General features: G+C 35.0%; 1 protein-coding gene and 1 pseudogene across 2 annotated transcripts; one reads left to right on the top strand and one right to left on the bottom strand.

Annotated features, from left to right (window-relative positions):
- Positions 1 to 5,961: 5,961 nt before the first annotated feature.
- Positions 5,962 to 6,829, top strand: LOC308501899 (olfactory receptor 6C2-like; annotated as a pseudogene). The gene has a single exon. The product of its transcript is annotated as an olfactory receptor 6C2-like (transcript).
- A 7,903-nt stretch (positions 6,830 to 14,732) lies between these two features.
- Positions 14,733 to 15,671, bottom strand: LOC308502089 (olfactory receptor 6C2-like; the record flags this gene model as incomplete). Its single annotated transcript, XM_081059338.1, has 1 exon — positions 14,733 to 15,671. One exon carries the CDS (start codon positions 15,669 to 15,671, stop codon positions 14,733 to 14,735), a length of 939 nt encoding a protein of 312 aa, XP_080915464.1.
- Between the last annotated feature and the right edge of the window lie 2,218 nt (positions 15,672 to 17,889).

Raw genomic sequence — 17,889 nt, forward strand, 5'->3', positions numbered from 1 at the left:
GGAGGTTCCTCAAAAAATTACAAATAGAATTACCATATGACCCAGCAATCCCTCTCCTGGGTATCTACCCAAAGAATTTGAAATCATTTATACATAAAGACATGTGTGCTCCAGTGTTCATTGCAGCTTTGTTTACGGTGGCCAAGACATGGAAACAACCGAAATGTCCTTCGATAGATGAATGGATAAAGAAGTTGTGATATATATACACAATGGAATACTATTTGGCGTTAAGGAAAGATGATATAGGAACATTTGTGACAACATGGATGGATCTTGAGAGTATAATGCTAAGTGAAATAAGTCAAACAGAAAAAGCAGAGAACCCTATGATTTCACTGATATGTGGTATATAAACCAAAAACAAGACAAACAAATGAGAAACAGAAACTCATAAACATAGACAATAGTTTAGTGGTTACCAGAGGGTAAAGGGGGTTGGGGGAGGGAGATGAGGGTAAGGGGGATCAAATATATGGTGATGGAAGGAGAACTGACTCTGGGTGGTGAACACACAATGGGATTCATAGATGATGTAATACAGAATTGTACACCTGAAATTATGTAATTTCATTAACAATTGTCACCCCAATAAATAAATAAATAAATAAATAAATAAATAAATAAGAAATACTTTTATATAGTAAAATGCACACACACACAAAAAAAAAATTACAAATAGAATTACCATATGACCCAGCAATCCCTCTCCTGGGTATCTACCCAAAGAATTTCAAATCATTTATACATAAAGACACGTGTGCTCCAATGTTCATTGCAGCTTTATTTACGGTGGCCAAGACATGGAAACAACGAAAATGTCCTTCGATAGACGATTGGATAAAGAAGCTGTGGTATATATACACAATATAATACTATTCGGCGGTTAGAAAAAATGATATAGGAACATTTGTGACAACATGGATGGATCTTGAGAGTATAATGCTAAGCAAAATAAGTCAGACAGAAAAAGCAGAGAACCCTATGATTTCACTGATATGTGGTATATAAACCAAAAACAACAAAAGAACAAGACAAACAAATGAGAAACAAAAACTCATAGACACAGATAATAGTTTAGTAGTTACCAGAAGGTAAAGGGGGGCTGTGGGGAGGGAGATGAGGGTCAGGGGGATCAAATATATGGTGATGGAAGGAGAACTGACTGGGGGGTGAACACACAATGGGATTTAAAGATGGTGTAATACAGAATTGTACACCTGAAATCTATGTAACTTTACTAACAATTGTCACCCCAATAAACTAAAAAAAAATATTCCACTGTGTATATATATATGTGTATGTGTATATATATATATATATATATAGACATACATACACATGTATATATTACATATATATTACACATCTTCTTTTACCCATTCATATGTTGATGGCCACTTAAATTGTTTCCATTTCTCGGTTACTGTAAATAATTATACAATGAACATAGAAATGCAGATATCTCTTTGATATCCTGTACTCATTTCCTTTGGATATATACCCCAAAGTGGTATTTTTTAATTCTTTAGGAACCTCCATACTGTTTTCTTATTTTTTAATTAAATTAATTGGGGTGACAATGGTTAGTAAAATTACATAGATTTCAAGTGTACAATTCTGTAATACACCATCTATATATCTCATTGTGTGTTCACCACCAAAGACAGTTCTCCTTCCATCACCATATACTTGACCAATCCTTTACCGTCTTTTGCCACCCCTCCTCCCCCTAATCTTCTGGTAACCATTAAACTGTTGCTTGTGTCTATGAGTTTTTGTTTCTTTGTTTGTCTTCTTCCTTTGTTGTTTTCAGTTTTATATTGCACATATCAGTGAAATCATATGGTTCTCAACTTTTTCTGTGTGACTTATTTCACTTAGCATAATAATCTCAAGATCCATCTATGTTGTCACAAATGATAGTATATCACCTTTTCTTAGGGGAAAGTAGTATTCCTCCATACTATTTACATAGTAGCTGCACCAATTTGCATTCCCACCAACAATGCACAGGATTAACTTTTCTCCACATGCTCGCCAACACTCGTTATTTCTTGTCTATTTGATGGTAGCCATTTTAACAGGTAGGTCTCATTGTGCTTTTGTATTTTCCTGATGATTAGTGATGTTGAGCACCTTTTCAGATGCCTGCTTGTTGTTTGTATGTCATCTTTGGGAAAATGTCTATTCAGCTTTTCTGCCCAATTTTTAATTATATTCATTTGGTTTTTTTTGCAATTGAATTGTACAAGTTATTTATTTATTTGGGATATTAATCCATTGTCAGATATGGTTAGCAAATATCTCCTACCATTTAATGAATTGTTTTTTTTCCACTTTGTTGATGTTTTGGGGTTTGTTTGGTTTTTTGATATACAGAGCATTTTAGTTTGATGTAGTCTCACAGGTAAATTTTTGCTTTGCTGCCTTTGTTTTTGGTGTCAAATATTTAAAAAGTCACTGCCAAAACTAATGTTAAGGAGCTTATCCTCTATGGATTCTTCTAGGAATTTTAAACTGTCAGACTTACATTCAAGTCTTTAACCTATTTCAAGTTGATTTTTGTGCATTGTGTAAGATAGAGAGCCAGTTGCATTCTTTTGCATATGACAATCCGATTTTTCCAAAACCAATTGTTGAAGAGACTGTACTTTCTCTGTTGTATATTCTTGGCTACCTTGTCATAAACTAATTGACCATAGGAGCATAGACAATTCAAAAGGACATGGATTTAGAGTAAATTAAATTTAAAGTCTGATGGAGTATCAAGATATTGAACATGAATATGGTGGTATATGTTTAGAAGTTAAAGAACATGCATATAGAGTTATACAAATTATGTTGTTGCTTCTTTTTAAATAATACCTATAAATATATTAATAAACCTGAAGAAAAATGTCTGGAAGTTTGATACTATAACTAAGCAGTATGGGTTATATGATTTTACGTATTTTTCCTTTTTCTTGTCTAAGTAAAATTTCCCAAATATAATAAATTATTTATAAAACAAATGTAAGTGAGAAATGTGATATCTTTATGATCCTCGTGTAATATATCTGGGTTTATAATATGTGACAGTAAAAAAGGAGCTAAAGTTGTGTTTTATAACCAGATTCTTTGTAGTTCTACTGGCCTTTGTCTGCTGCTTCATCCTATCTCCAAGGACACTGTCTCCAAAGAAGCCATAGTTAGCATGTCTTTTCTACCTCAATGTTCTCACTCAGAAGATTCATTAGTGGCTTTGTTCTAGAGTCACCAGGGACTCTTCATTTATTCACTTAGTTGCATTTTTATCAAATAAAGCAAACTGTTAAGCTAGATATAAGTAAATATGCTCACAACCCTGAGTGATCATAGTAGCAACTTCCTTAAAACTGGAGAGCATTCCTGACATCCCACAACCCTCATACTATATTATTATTATTTGATATTTTTCTTTTTAGGGGGGAGTTATAATAATATAACAAGGAATTCCATGTAATTGGTTGAAGATGGATACTTCCAAGAGGTCTATGCGTCGTAAAGTTGTTGTGAATATGAAAGTGGATTCGTAAGCAAAGGTGACCAGAAGTCCGTATGAAAGTTTTCACCCCAACTACCATTTTCAATTTAGGACTTTTAAGCTTTCATGTTTTTCAACAACCAACAGAAACTATGATTGACAGTCATAATAGTAAGTGAGATAAAATTTGTCATTTTAATTCTATTTACTTTTGTGTGATTTGAGTTTTATTATGCTCTGAAAAACATTTTATCTACTTTTTTAATTGAAAATGTAAATGATAATTTCTATATTTGCTAAAGCATACATAGTATTACTTTTTTAGAATGAAATCTTGTTGGATATATAAATGTCATTTTCTGGAAGATTTTTATGCACAGAAATATATTGTCACTTAAAAGGATTAAAACTGGATAGCTATCCAGAAATATATTACCTATATCTACGACCTCACATCAAAAATAAGACATATATTCATATTATTGTGTAAGCATACTTCTTAATCTCCCAAAAGAATGACACATTGACTGAAGTTGCATCATTTCATTAGAGATCCCTGTCTTCATTTCAAACATATCTTTGATAGAATCAACAAAAGCAGTTAGTCACATTTCACTACGAGTTATTTTTTAAATCTTGTTTTATCATACCTTGTGATACCTTAGAGGGAAAAAGGAAAAGAAAAACATGTTTTTAGAGCATGAAATAATAGCCCATGGTGACAGAGCTGAGTGAGTTTACTCAGTGATATGATGCATGCAGTGCCTGAGAGATTGTTTAGGGTTGGACAAAGGTAGGAAATGGGCAGCAGAAATCTTTTTCCTACATACACTTCAATTTGATCTAAGATAGTCATTGAATGTATCTCCAATTCCCTTCGCATGTTCCGCCAGGCAAACCATGAGCCTAGTTTACTCATCTTCCTTATGTTGGATACTGTAACCTGAGGCCTTATCTGCAGTATCTACTTAGATAATCAGAGCTGACCAAGTAAAACAACCCATTAGTTTACACAAAAAAAGGGGTCCACATACAAATAAATTGGGGTCTCCAGAGGAAACTTTTCATAATTAACTGTTGTAGGGAGATTTCAAACCTAGAGACACTGATTTTAAAATGTATGGTGATAGAAGGAGAACTGACTCTGGATGATGAACACACAATAAAATATATAGATGATGCATTATAGAATTGTACACTTGAAACCTATGTAATTTTACTAACCACTGTCACCCCAATAAATTTAATAAAAATGAATAATTAAGAAATAAAAATATTTGAGTCCCTACTAATGTAATCAATTGTCAATGCCTGTGGAAGAGCTATTAACACAAACTCAGAATTAAAAAAGTCCATGTCTTCTGGATTAAATGCCTTCAGACAGACGCTCTCAGTGGCAAAAACTGCATAAACAGAATTACTGGAAAATAGAGCACAGAGAGGGTAGTTTCTCTTTTTTACCTCCTATGAAGGTAATAAACAAAAGCAGAAAAGTTGATCCTCTTTGAAAGCAAAAGAAAAAAATTGCACCACAGATTCTAAGAAAGAAAGTTTAATTCAACAAAGATCATATCAAAGTGCTTTGAATTATAAGTCCAAACAGAAAAATAGATTCATAGGTGTCTGCAAAACATACATAGATAAATTCATTTAGAAACATTTATTGGACAGTTGACAACATATCTGGAGCTATGTTAGTTGTATGGTGAAAAAGATACATTTCATGCTCCTCACAAATTGGTATTGTCTTAAGTGTTAAAATAGGAAAACACTGTTTTCCTTGGGAACACAGTGACAAGGATTAGAGATTGCATATTCATCAGACTTGCAGGAAACTTTCCAGAGAGCCTAAAGATGAAATTGAAAACTAATGGAAGAATAGTATCTATTCAGGTGAGTTGAAGACAGAGAACAGATGTTTCATGAGAAATGTTTACTAAACTATCCATCACATGGAATGCACTCAATAAATGTAGTCTATTATCTTTATTGTTAAGAACATATTGAGAGGAGGAAAAGAAAGAGTGATAGAGAAAATCATGAGTTTTATTTGTGACATAGTCAATTTGAGGTCCATGTGAAATGTTTAAATAGATGTGTTAGGTTGCATCTGAGAATCAGAAAGGACTATTACAAAAAGATACAGATTTAGTACTAATCACCTGAAAGATGATATTTCAAAACAGAAATTGATGAAAATAAAAGGAAATATTAGTACAGTGAGAGTGAAGTGATATGACCACTAACAGACAGATAAAAGGGTCAGAAACATATCATCTGTTGTATGTTTAAAGTTTTCTTTCAAAGCATTTCATAAAAGTATAAAAGTATACTGTGCATAAGTATATTGTGCATTAAGACAGTCTATATGTTGATAGATTTCATATTTTTAAAAGTAATCTATAATAAAATGTCTCAATGTCACATGCAGATTTAACAGAAGTCAGAAGTCAACAATGAGAAACGGTACAGTAACAACATTCATTCTGCTGGGACTGACAGATGACCCTCAGCTGCAGGTTCTGATTTTTATCTTTCTCTTTCTCACCTATATGCTGAGCATAACTGGGAACCTGTCTATCATCTCCCTCATCTTATTGGATTCTCACCTTAAAACAGCCATGTACTATTTCCTACAAAATTTCTCTTTCTTGGAGATCTCATTCACATCTGCCTGTATTCCCAGATACTTGTATAACATAGCAACAGGTGACAAAGTCATTACCTACAATGCATGTGCCAGCCAAGTATTTTTTATTGACCTCTTTGGTGTAACTGAATTTTTTCTCCTGGCCACCATGTCTTATGACCGCTATGTGGCCATCTGCAAACCCTTGCATTATGTGACTATCATGAGTAGCACAGTCTGCAGAAGACTTGTCTTTTGTTGTTGGGTAGCTGGTCTATTTATTATAATCCCTCCCCTTAGCCTAGGCTTAAATCTGGAATTTTGTGATTCTAATACCATTGATCATTTTATCTGTGATGCATCTCCCCTCCTCAAAATCTCTTGTTCAAATACTTGGTTCATGGAACAGACTGTTATAATCTGTGCTGTGGTGACCTTCCTTATGACACTTATGTGTGTGGTACTGTCCTACATTTATATTATCAAGGCAATTTTAGGATTCCCTTCTGCCCAGCAAAAGAAAAAAGCCTTTTCTACCTGTTCTTCCCACATGATTGTGGTTTCCATCACTTATGGCAGCTGCATCTTCATCTACATCAAACCTTCAGCAAAGGAATCAGTGGTTATTAACAAGGGTGTGACAGTGCTCACTACTTCCATTGCTCCAGTGCTGAACCCTTTCATTTACACACTGAGGAACAAGCAAGTCAAACAAGCCTTCCATAACTCAATCAAAAGAATTCAGGTATTTTCCAATAAGAGAATGTGAAGCTAAATAAACACATATAATGAAGTTAACACATTCTCTAGCCATGTTGTTATTCAAAACGTTCTCATTCATCCTGAATTAGTGGCATCTTCCTCACAAACCTCTTCTAAGATCCTTCCACAAATAAGCACAATAATAGCTTTTTAAATTTAAATACTGGCTTCACCTCCAAATTAAGAATAACAAAAAATGAAAATAGAATAGCAGTATATCTCCAAATTAGAAATGTCAAAAGAGAATACAAATGTTTACATTTTCCAGCAAAAGAATAAGTAATGGTTGCCAATGTTTTATCTAATCAAAAGCTTTCAAATGATTTATTCATTGATTTACTTAACAAATATGTATTGGAAGTTTTTTGGGTGCAGATACTGTTACTGTTTTAAGCAATAAAAATAGAAGAGGGAACAAACCAGCAAAAATTTACTCCCATGACCCCTCAGTGGTAAACAGAATAAATTCTATGTTAAAGAAAGCAAAATGGTAACTTGCACTCAAATAAATATTTTTTTCATAAAAGGGAATATAAATCTCATAATTATGGAAAAACATCTAAAATACTAAAACTTGAATATAAGATTTGTATCAGAGCAAACTGGTAACAACCAAAACTTTTAAATGTCATAAGCTTTTCTCCAAAAAATACATGAAGTTAATGGGAAGATGGTAAAAATAGATAATAATTATTTTGAGAAATTTAAATATTTTGGTATTGTAAAGAAAATCTGCCAGATGTAGACACACATACTGAAATGCCAACATAGCATGTCACTAAAATAAGCAAACACACGCGAAAAACAGAAGTTAAAGAAATCCAAGAAATAAATGCAGCTAGATATACAGCATCTTGGAAACAGAAAAGTTTTCCAAAGAAATGTGAAAAGTTGTAATAAAGGTATTGTACCATTTATAATATAAAAAGTTACATATTGGAAGAACACCAACCACATTTACTCCAAAAAATAAAAAGCTCATACAGTTCATCATCTGTAAGTATTTCCCTAATCCCACTACACTTCAGGCTTCAAAAATTTGAACCTGCGTTTCCCCTATGCTTTCATGTTTAGTCTTTTCCATATGCTGTTTCTCTGTAAAAAATATTTTCTTTATTCTTTGTGTCTCACACATTTTCCCTTAATTTTTTAATTTAAAAGTCACTCAGTGGGGTAGACGGGTGGCTCTATTAGTTAGAGCACGAGCTCTGGGCAACAGGGCTGCCCGCTCGATTCCCACATGGGCTAGTGAGCTGCGCCCTCCACAACTAGACTGAGAACAACAGCTTGACTCAGAACGGGGGTTAGGGGGGTGTAGTAGGAAATTCTACAGTATTCAACAACAGGCATGGACCTTAAAGACATTATGATAAGAGAAATAAGAAAGACACAAAAGGACAAGTACTTTAAGATGCCACTTACATGAGGTATCAAAAGTAGTCAAATTCATAAAATCAAAGGCTAGAATGTCCGAATTTAAAAAGTGATCCCCCTGACTAGTCTAGTACCCACCTGTCATTATACATAGTTATTACCATATTATTGACTATATTCCCTATGCTTTACTTTACATCCCCATGACTATTTTGTAACTACCAATTTGTACTTCTTAATCCTTTCACCTTTTCCACCCTGCCCCACAACCCTCTCCCATCTATAACCCCAAGAAATCTAGTACCAATATGACATAACACATAGTTGTTACAATATTACTGACAATCCTTTATGCTATATCCTACATCTCTATGACTGCTGAGTAACAACCAATTTATACTTCTTAATCCCTTCTCGTTTTCCATGAATCCCCAACCCCACTCCTGTCTGGGAACCATCAAAATGTTTTCTTTTTCTATGAGATTGTTTCTGTGTTGTTTGTTTATTTTGTTCTTTAGATTCCACATATAAGTGAAATCACATTGCATCTGTCTTTCTCTGTTGGACACTCCACTCAGCACAATACTATCCAGGTCCATCCATGCCACTGCAGATGACAAGAAACTATTTTCCCTTCCATGACTGAGCAATATTCCATTGTATATATGTACCACCTCTTCTTTATCCATTCATCCATTGATGGACACCCAGGCTGCTTTTCTCTTGCTGCTTTTAAGATTCTCTTGTTGTCTTTAACCATTTACATTTAAAGTGATTGTTGATATAGTTATTGCCATTTTATTACACATATCTTTTATTGTTTTAGTTTTTGTCTTAAAGAAGTCTCTCTAAGATTCCTTGAAATACAGCTTTGGTGGTGATGAACTTGTTTAGCTTGTTCTCATCTGGGAAGCTCTTTATCTGTCCTTCAATTCTAAATGATAGCTTTGCTGGGTAGAATAATCTTGGTTGTAGGTCTTGCTTTTAATCACTTTGAATATTTCATGCCAGTCCCTTCGGGCCTGCAAATTCTCTGTTAAGAAACAGGCTGACAGTCTTATGGGTGAGGCAGGGTCTCAGGGAACCACCAGGGTGGAGTGAACAAACAGTGTTAGCCAGGTTTATGGAGACTCAGATATGGCAGCTGCCTGATGCTGCACGCGAGGAGGGCAGCGGATTCAACAAAGAAACAATTGCTTCCGCCAGCTGTTTTGTCCAGAAGAAACGTGCCCTTCCAGCCCTCACCCTGAAGCCAGACAATTCAATTCCTCCCCATATGTCCCTGGAGCCTTTCAAGCTGTTGCCCCAGCACTGGAGCTCAGAGCTAGTGAGCCAGTCAGCAAGTAAGTCTGTGCGTGGGCCCTTTAAGAGAACCACGTGGAAGTGCAGCAGCCTCTATCTCACTCAGCTGCAATCACTGCTTGTTTTATAGTCAGAAATTGAGGGAGTTTCTCTCCTCAGCACTGGAACCCTCCACGTGGGAGCCCGGTGCAGGACTGGAACTTCTCACTTTTCTGAGAGGCGCTTCCAAATCCAAGATATCCCTCCTGCTTTTTAATAGTCACAAGTGAGCATGGGAACAGCTCATACTGTGGCTCTGCCCCTCCTACCAGTGTGAGGTGGCTTCTTCTGTATGTTTTTAGTTGTAGGTCTTCAATTCAGCTATACATCAGGTGATTCTCAATGATGGTTGCTCTATAGTTTATCTGTAATTTTGATGTGATCATGAGAAAAGACAAGCACAGCATTTACCTACTCCACCATCTTACCTGGGAATTCAACTGAAAATATTTTTAATTAAAATTCTAAAATTTAGATTTTCTGAAAGAGATGTCTACCTATGCCACTGAGTTGAATTACAATGTAATTCACAGATTCTTCCAGATTAAATAAAGGTATTTTCTCTATCTAAAATGTTCCTAGTTTGAAGTAAAAAGTATTTTGCCATAGGATGCTAAATTACACTTTAATGTTCTACTCCAGTTAATAGTCTTTGTCTATGTAACTGGTAATGATTGCAATACAGGCTAAATATTCAGAAAGTTAGTGAAGTCAGTAGGATTATTTTTTTCTGTTTGTTAACCAAGTTGATTATAATGTAAAGCAAAAGATATAAGAGAAAGAAAGGACAGAAACTACAGATGTAGAATGAAATGGTATAAATTTTTTGGCACTAATTAAGGCCCATTATTCATGATAGATTGTAAGCAATTCTGGCAGCAGAATGTGGTTTCTAAATAGAATTTCCCACTGAGAGGAACCAGTGCTTTTTGAAGAAAGAGTTGTTTACAAGTTAGGGGTAGGAAGCATACAAACTGGGCCTGGAACATGATTGTTCCAAAAGGAAACAAAGAAAAAAAAAATCATATGAGGACACAGGAACCAATTTGTATCCTACCTACCGGCCTGAAATTTAAGCATAAAAATGTACTAATGACTGTAATGGATTGAAAAATACCAAATAAATAAAAATCCATGAGTGTACAGCATTCTAAAAGGAAATTGACTAATCAATCTAAGCATTACTAAGCAGATCAAGCAGACATTATGAGGCTCATGATGTGATGCAATAGAAAGCACACAGCCCTTCCTATCAACTAACTTTGCTAAAAATATGAATCTAAATATCACCAATAATTAAATCTAATTAACATTAAAAGGAAATTGGGTGACAGAGTAACAAGATAAGTGATACCATAAAGGTGCAATCAGTTAAATAATCAAGGATATAAAACACTGCAAATAACATCATTTTTCCATCAATTTAAGAAAAAAAATGAAAAAACTGTAAGGAAATACAAAAAAAAGTTGTAAGTAGCATTAAAACAAAATATGATATGTGAATTCTGTTTGGATTTTTATTCTAACACCTTAATTGTGAGGAAATAAGCTTTATGTGAACTGGAGTAATATGAATACACACTGAATATGAGAACCTATTATGATGTATTGATAATATTGATATGTGGGATAATGGTATGATGATAGGTAAAAGAAAATTTTCTCATCAGTTAGATATACCTACTGATAAACTTGTGGGTGAAGTGCAATGGATTTAAGGGTGAAATGCTAGAAGGTGAAATGCCAGCAAAAAAAAAAAAAAAAAGATTGGGGAGTGACAGAGAAAAATAATTTTATTATGTTGACAATTGTGGAACCTGGATGATGGGTACATGTCTGTTAATTATTGTATCTTGACTCCTTTTGTGGATGTTTTAAAATTCCCATTTGAGAAGGGCTTAAAAACCTAGATTACTAGAGAATTTTCTACAAAATTCATCTGCTTGTTGAGATTGGGACAAAATCACTACTCATGACTGGCTACCTGTAAGGCAAGCATGCTGTCTTCCTCCCTACATTTGCCTCTGAGTTAGCTCCCCTAATGATTTCAGAAACATTCAGCTTCTAATATGGCAAGTAAATTGGCCAAAATAAGGAAACTCTCTCACCTGAGCTGCATTCTTCAATCTACATTTATCATGAATAAAGCAACTCTTGACACTTATCTGACTCCTGTGTCTACTTCTCAAAAGGTTCAGAATTCATATCAAGGAAATATGTCATTAAATAATACCAATTAGCAACCATGTTATGATTTAGAAATATAATATTATTGATACCATTTGCATTTGTGACCAAGCTGTATACTTAAAGGACATACCAGGCTTGTGTAGAAAATGATTTTCACTTTTGGTTAAAGAAGTCAAAGAGTGGTGTGACAGAAGTTATATCACTAAGGAATTAATATTCAGAAGTTGAACTCTACACCCTTCAACCTAGTGGTGTAGGTAGGCTGAAGAAATAACACATGGAGAAAAAAAATACAAAGATTAAATCTTAACTAAAGTACACATATCGCCTAGATTTCATTTGATGGATTAGTAGCACAGGTTATGGCAAAATCAAATAATCAGAAAAGATAACTATTTTAGAAATTTGAAGTTAAACCATAGCCCTAGGTTCAGGATACGTACCACATTGCTTTTGTCTGGCTGAAATTTGGAAAGCCACTAAACATTTTCTGTCCTAGGACACTACATTTGGAGACCCTTTCTCTCAAACACTAAGATTTTGAGAAATTCATGCAGGGTCCTCTAGTGTTTTAATGGAATCACATTAGGAGGCTCTGTCAGAAAACAGATGATTCAAAAAAACGCTTGGAGGCAGGTTTTCCTCAATGAGGTTGAAGAGCCACATTATAAGGTGATTTTTTCTTTGTCCCTGTTCTCTTGCTTTTACTTCTTTTTCCATTTCCACTTGCTTTTTATTTCTGTATATTGGTAATATGATTTTTTAATTAATCTAATAATTTTAGTGTATCTTATCCAATTACAATAATAAATATTATCTATTATTAACATAGTATTAATAAGGTATGTGTTTAAATGCATTAGAGTTTACCTTTACATATGTAAATTGTTTGATATAAACCTTGCTCAATTTTAGTATTAAAAGGTGTTTCTTGGGATGTTCCTTGAAATCAGCTTGATGCCTCATGAGAAGCGGATACATTTACTTGAACAAACAGTTTCTTCCAAGATCAATAAAACAAGTTTTGAATCCTAGTTCTAGTACTTGCTAGTAATAGTTCACTTTTCTAAACCTTAATTTCTCCACATTTCTCCAGTGTAAACTATGACTATAACTTGTAGGGTTATTTTCAGGTTTATCAGTATAATTTTCAATAAATTTTGACTTTCCTTCTGACTATTTCATTCACAAAACAAACAATAAATATTTTAACAGGATAGTCATTCTTTTTTGTTCAAAAGTTTATGTCCAATGTCACCTTTGTATTTTTTTTTATTTTCATATACAAATTCTCATTTTGCATTATCTGAAGTATGAAATCACCATGTTGGAAGATTACCTATTATGTAACTAATGTTTCTCTAAATGCCAAGTTTAAAGCATTCTAGAGTTTGCCAGACAAGATAGACATTCCCCAAGGCATTTACCATTTCGAATAAAAACAAGTAAACATGAAATTGTAGTTTGGTAAGAGATGAAAGCAGCAGATAAGTAATGGCACAAGTGTGCATGACTAGGACTAATCCAGTCTTGGTAGCAGTGTTGGTGATGAAGCAGTAAGACGAGTCAGCAAAAATTTTTTGTCGGAATGTCTTTTAAACTGGAAGATGCTGGGGGTTGAGTAGCTGAAATGTGAGGGGAAATTTTCTGCCTACACAGGTCATGATATGAACAGTAGCCTGAAGTAAGAGAACAAAGATCAAAGGAAGTTTTAATATGTTGGACTACAAAAGTGGAAGTTGGTGAAAAATTTAACAAGCAATTAAATGCAGATCCTTCTTTGAGGGATATCATTAGGTACATATTTTGGATTCTTGAATGGAGTAGGGTTTTCATTTTGTAAAAGCAAGTCATTTTAGTATTTAGAGATTAATATCCTATTCTATTCTCCTTTTTTCTGCACAATCTTCTAGCCCTCTTAATTTCCTTGGACTTGCAGTCCTGTTTGCTCAGTTTAAAGACTCTATAGTCAAGATTTAATATTTGTTTTTTTCCCCCTTTCTACTGCCTCCCCCACCCCAATCCGGTTCAAACCATTTTCAGTCTAGTTGTGTAGGACACAGCTTCCTGGCCCACGCTGGCATTCTGAGCCTTGCATTCCTCCCCGGGTGAGGCAGTCAGTCGCCAGTTGGCAGAGGGTCGGCCACTCACAGCATCTGGCTGCCGGCCACTCACACTGGCCACTGGCCACTCATGGGAGCCCACAGCAGCTCACGGCAGCCCAGCTCCAGAGAGAGCTGTTGTTTACAATCTTAGCTGTAGAGGGTACAGCTCACTGGCCCACATGGGAATCAAACCCTTGACCTCGGCATTAGGAGCATGGTGTTCCAAGCACCTGAGCCACCAGGCCAGCCCAAGATTTAATATTTCAATTGGTACATGAGTATCAATCTGTTTCATGTAATTTCAAGGGAGATTTCAATTCTTAACCAGGAATAATCAATGCATTTCTCTCTTCATGTTAACTTAATTCATGTACAGGTTCTTTCTTAGCAAACCTTTTTTGAAATCTGAAATCTTTACACTCATTCCTTGTTTTAAAATATACAAGTTCTTTGCAATTTTCAAAATTATTGCTTGTTATACTTAGCAATAGTATTCATTCTTTTTAATATTATTTCTCTCCTTGTTAGAGTAGTTTTGTTTTGAAACAGTTATGTGCTCTATTGCACTGATATTTTATGATAAATTTCCAAACCCTTTCCGCATTGGTAAGGAAATGGTGAGAGTGAGGTCATTCTTAGATTTCCGAAAACAACTATTCTTATTTTTTCTTAATAAAAGTTATTCTCAAAGAGATTGGTTTATAAGGAGACACAAGGTGTAAATTGATCAGGGTCATTACTGGATGGAAGGCCAAATGTAGATCAGGAAGAGACAAAATAGAGCAGAACAAGAAAATTGCTCAGGTATCCTGACTACAACACTCCCCTACTTTTTTGAAAGCAATATTATTCGTTTGACTAAGTCATTAAAGGCTTGTTTCACTTGTTTGTTCCTCAGAGTATAAATAAATGGGTTTAACATGGGGGAAATGGAAGTAGTGAGTATGGTTACTCCCTTATTAATGGTCATTTCATCTTTTGCTGAAGGTTTGATATACACAAAGATGCAGCTGCCATAGGTGATAGAAACCACAATGATGTGGGATGAACAGGTGGAAAAGGCTTTTGTCCTTTGTTGAGCAGAGGGAAACCTTAGAATTGTTCTGATGATATACATGTAGGACAAAACCACACACACGAGAGTCATGATGAAGACCAACACAGAGCACACAATAACCATCTGCTCTAGTAACCATGTGTCTGAGCATGAGATCTTCAAGATAGGGTTAGCATCACAGACAAAGTGGTCAATGGCATTAGAGTCACAGAAATCCAGTTCCAGTCCCAAGCTAAGTGGTGGGAATATGATCAACAAAGTGGTTATCCAACAGAAGAAGATAAGCCTTTTGCAGACCCCGTGGTTCATGATAGTCATGTAATGCAGTGGTTTGCAGATGGCTACATATCGATCATAGGACATGGTGGCCAGGAGAAAAAATTCTGCTACTCCAAAAAGATATGTAAAAAATAATTGGCATGCACAAGCATTATAGGTAATAGTCCTGTCACGTGTTGATATACTGTACAAGAATCTAGGAATGCAGGCAGAAGTGAATGAGATTTCTAAGAAGGAAAAATTTTGGAGAAAAAAGTACATTGCAGTTTTGAGGTGAGTATCCATTAATGTGAGGATGATGATGGTCAGGTTTCCAGTTACACTCAACATGTAGGTGATAAGTAGAAATATAAAAATAAGAATCTGCAGTTGTGCATCATCTGTCAATCCCAAGAGGATAAAGCTGGTTAGTGACGTATGGTTTCTCATTTCTGGCTCCTAACTTCTGCCCAATTTGGTGGTAAAACTGAGGGAGGTACGATCTGAGAAGAGAGTGGGGAAAATGTTTCACAATGGGATTTTGTTTAGAAAAGCTAAGCCATGTATTTTACATGGATAGGTTTGACTTGATAATGAATATTTTTAAATAATTCATGCTCTCAGCTCTGTTGATAAATCATTTGATAGATTAGAAACTTGGCTTTCAAACATTTTTTAGTACAATATAGGGTAAGGTATACATTTTAAATTGCAGTCCAATGTATACATGTGTGTGCACGTGTGTGCACACACACACAGACACACACTTTCATATATTTGAAACTGCAATTTCAATGAAATACTAATCCTTAGATGCCCTGCTCTCCAATTTTTTCTATTCTAATTTATCTCATTACAGATAAATATAATTAGTATTCACAAATCAGTTGCGTTTGCATACACGAATAACAAACTATCAGAAGGAGAAATTAAGAAAACAATCCCATTTACAATTGCTCCAAAAACAATAAAATGCTTAGGAATAAATTTAACCAAGGGAGTAAAAGACAAGTACTCAGAAAAATATAAGACATTGAAAATAGAAGTTAAAGAAGATACAAATAAATGGAAACATATACCATGCTCATGGAGTCGAAGAATTAATATAGTTAAAATGTCCATACTACCAAAGGCAATGAATGTATAGATTCAACACAATCCCTATCAAATTACCAACAATATTTTTCACAGAACTAAACAAATGATCTTAAAATTTATATGGAACCATAAATAACCCCAAATAGCCACCGCAATGTTGAGAAATAAGAGCAAAGTGGGAGGTATCACACTACCTGACATCAAATCATACTATAAGCCTAGCATAATCAAAACAGCACGGTATTGGCATAAAAACAGACACATAGATCAATGGAACAGAATAGAGAGCCCAGAAATAAATCCATGCCTATATGGTCATTTAATCTATGACAGTAGAAGCAAAAATTTACATTGGGGTAAAGACAGTCTATTTAATAAATGGTGCTGGGAAAACTGGAGAGATACATGCAAATAAAATGAAACTGTACCACCTTCTTACACCATATACAAGAATAAATTCAAAATGAATGAAAGACCTAAATGTAAGATCCAAAACCATAAAACTCCTAAAAGAAAATATGGGAAGTACATTTGCAGATGTTACCTATAGTAATATTTTTACTGATATATCCCCTGGGACAAGGGAAACAAAAGAAAAAATAAACATGTGGGACTACATCAAACTAAAAAGTTTTTTTTCATGAAAAAGGAAACCATCAATAAAACAAAAAGACATCTTACTAATGGGAGAAGATATTTGCCAATGATACATCTGATAAGGGGTTACTATATTAATAATAGGGATAAAAGTGCAAGCTATATGGGAAATCTCTTCATTGTCTTTGTAATTAAATTATTCTGATCAAAACAAAAACAAAAACAAAACAACAAAATATGCAAATTTTATAAAAAATTCATACAGCTAAACACCAAAAAAATAAACAACCCAATTAAAACATGGGCAAAGAATATGAAGAAACATTTCTGAAAGACAATGTACAAAAAAAAAAAGAGGACGTACAGATGGCCAACAGACACATGAAAAGATGCTCAAAGTCACTAATCATTAGAAAAATGCAAATAAAAACCACAATGAGCTATCACCTCACTCCTGTCAAAATGGCTATCATCAATAAATCAATAAAAAACAAGTGTTGGCGAGGAAGAGAGGAAAAGGCAACCCTTGTGCACTGTTGGTGAAATTGCAGATTGGTGCAGCCACTATGGAAAACAGTATGAAAGTTGCTCAAAATATTAAAAATAGGGCTTGCCCAGTGACTCAGAAGCTCCCAGCACCGTGCTCCTAATACCCGAGGTCAACAGTTGGCTTCCCACATGGGCTAGTGAGTTGCGCCCTCTACAGCTAAGATTGTGAACAACGGCTCTCCCTGGAGCTGGGCTGCCATGAGCTGCAGCAGGCTCCCATGAGTGGCTGGTGGCCAGCATGAATGGCTGGCAACCAGCATGAGTAGCCAGTACGCATCGTGAGTGGCCAGTAGCCAGCGAGAGCTGCCATGAGCAGCCAACCGACAACCGTCGACTGGTGACGGACTGCCTCAGCTGAGGGGAGTACAAGGCTGACTAGCATGGGCCAGGGAGCTGTGTCCTACACAACTACACTGAGAAACAA

This window comes from Rhinolophus hipposideros, assembly GCF_964194185.1.
Source record: "Rhinolophus hipposideros genome assembly, chromosome: 9".
Taxonomy (NCBI): Eukaryota; Metazoa; Chordata; class Mammalia; order Chiroptera; family Rhinolophidae; genus Rhinolophus; species Rhinolophus hipposideros.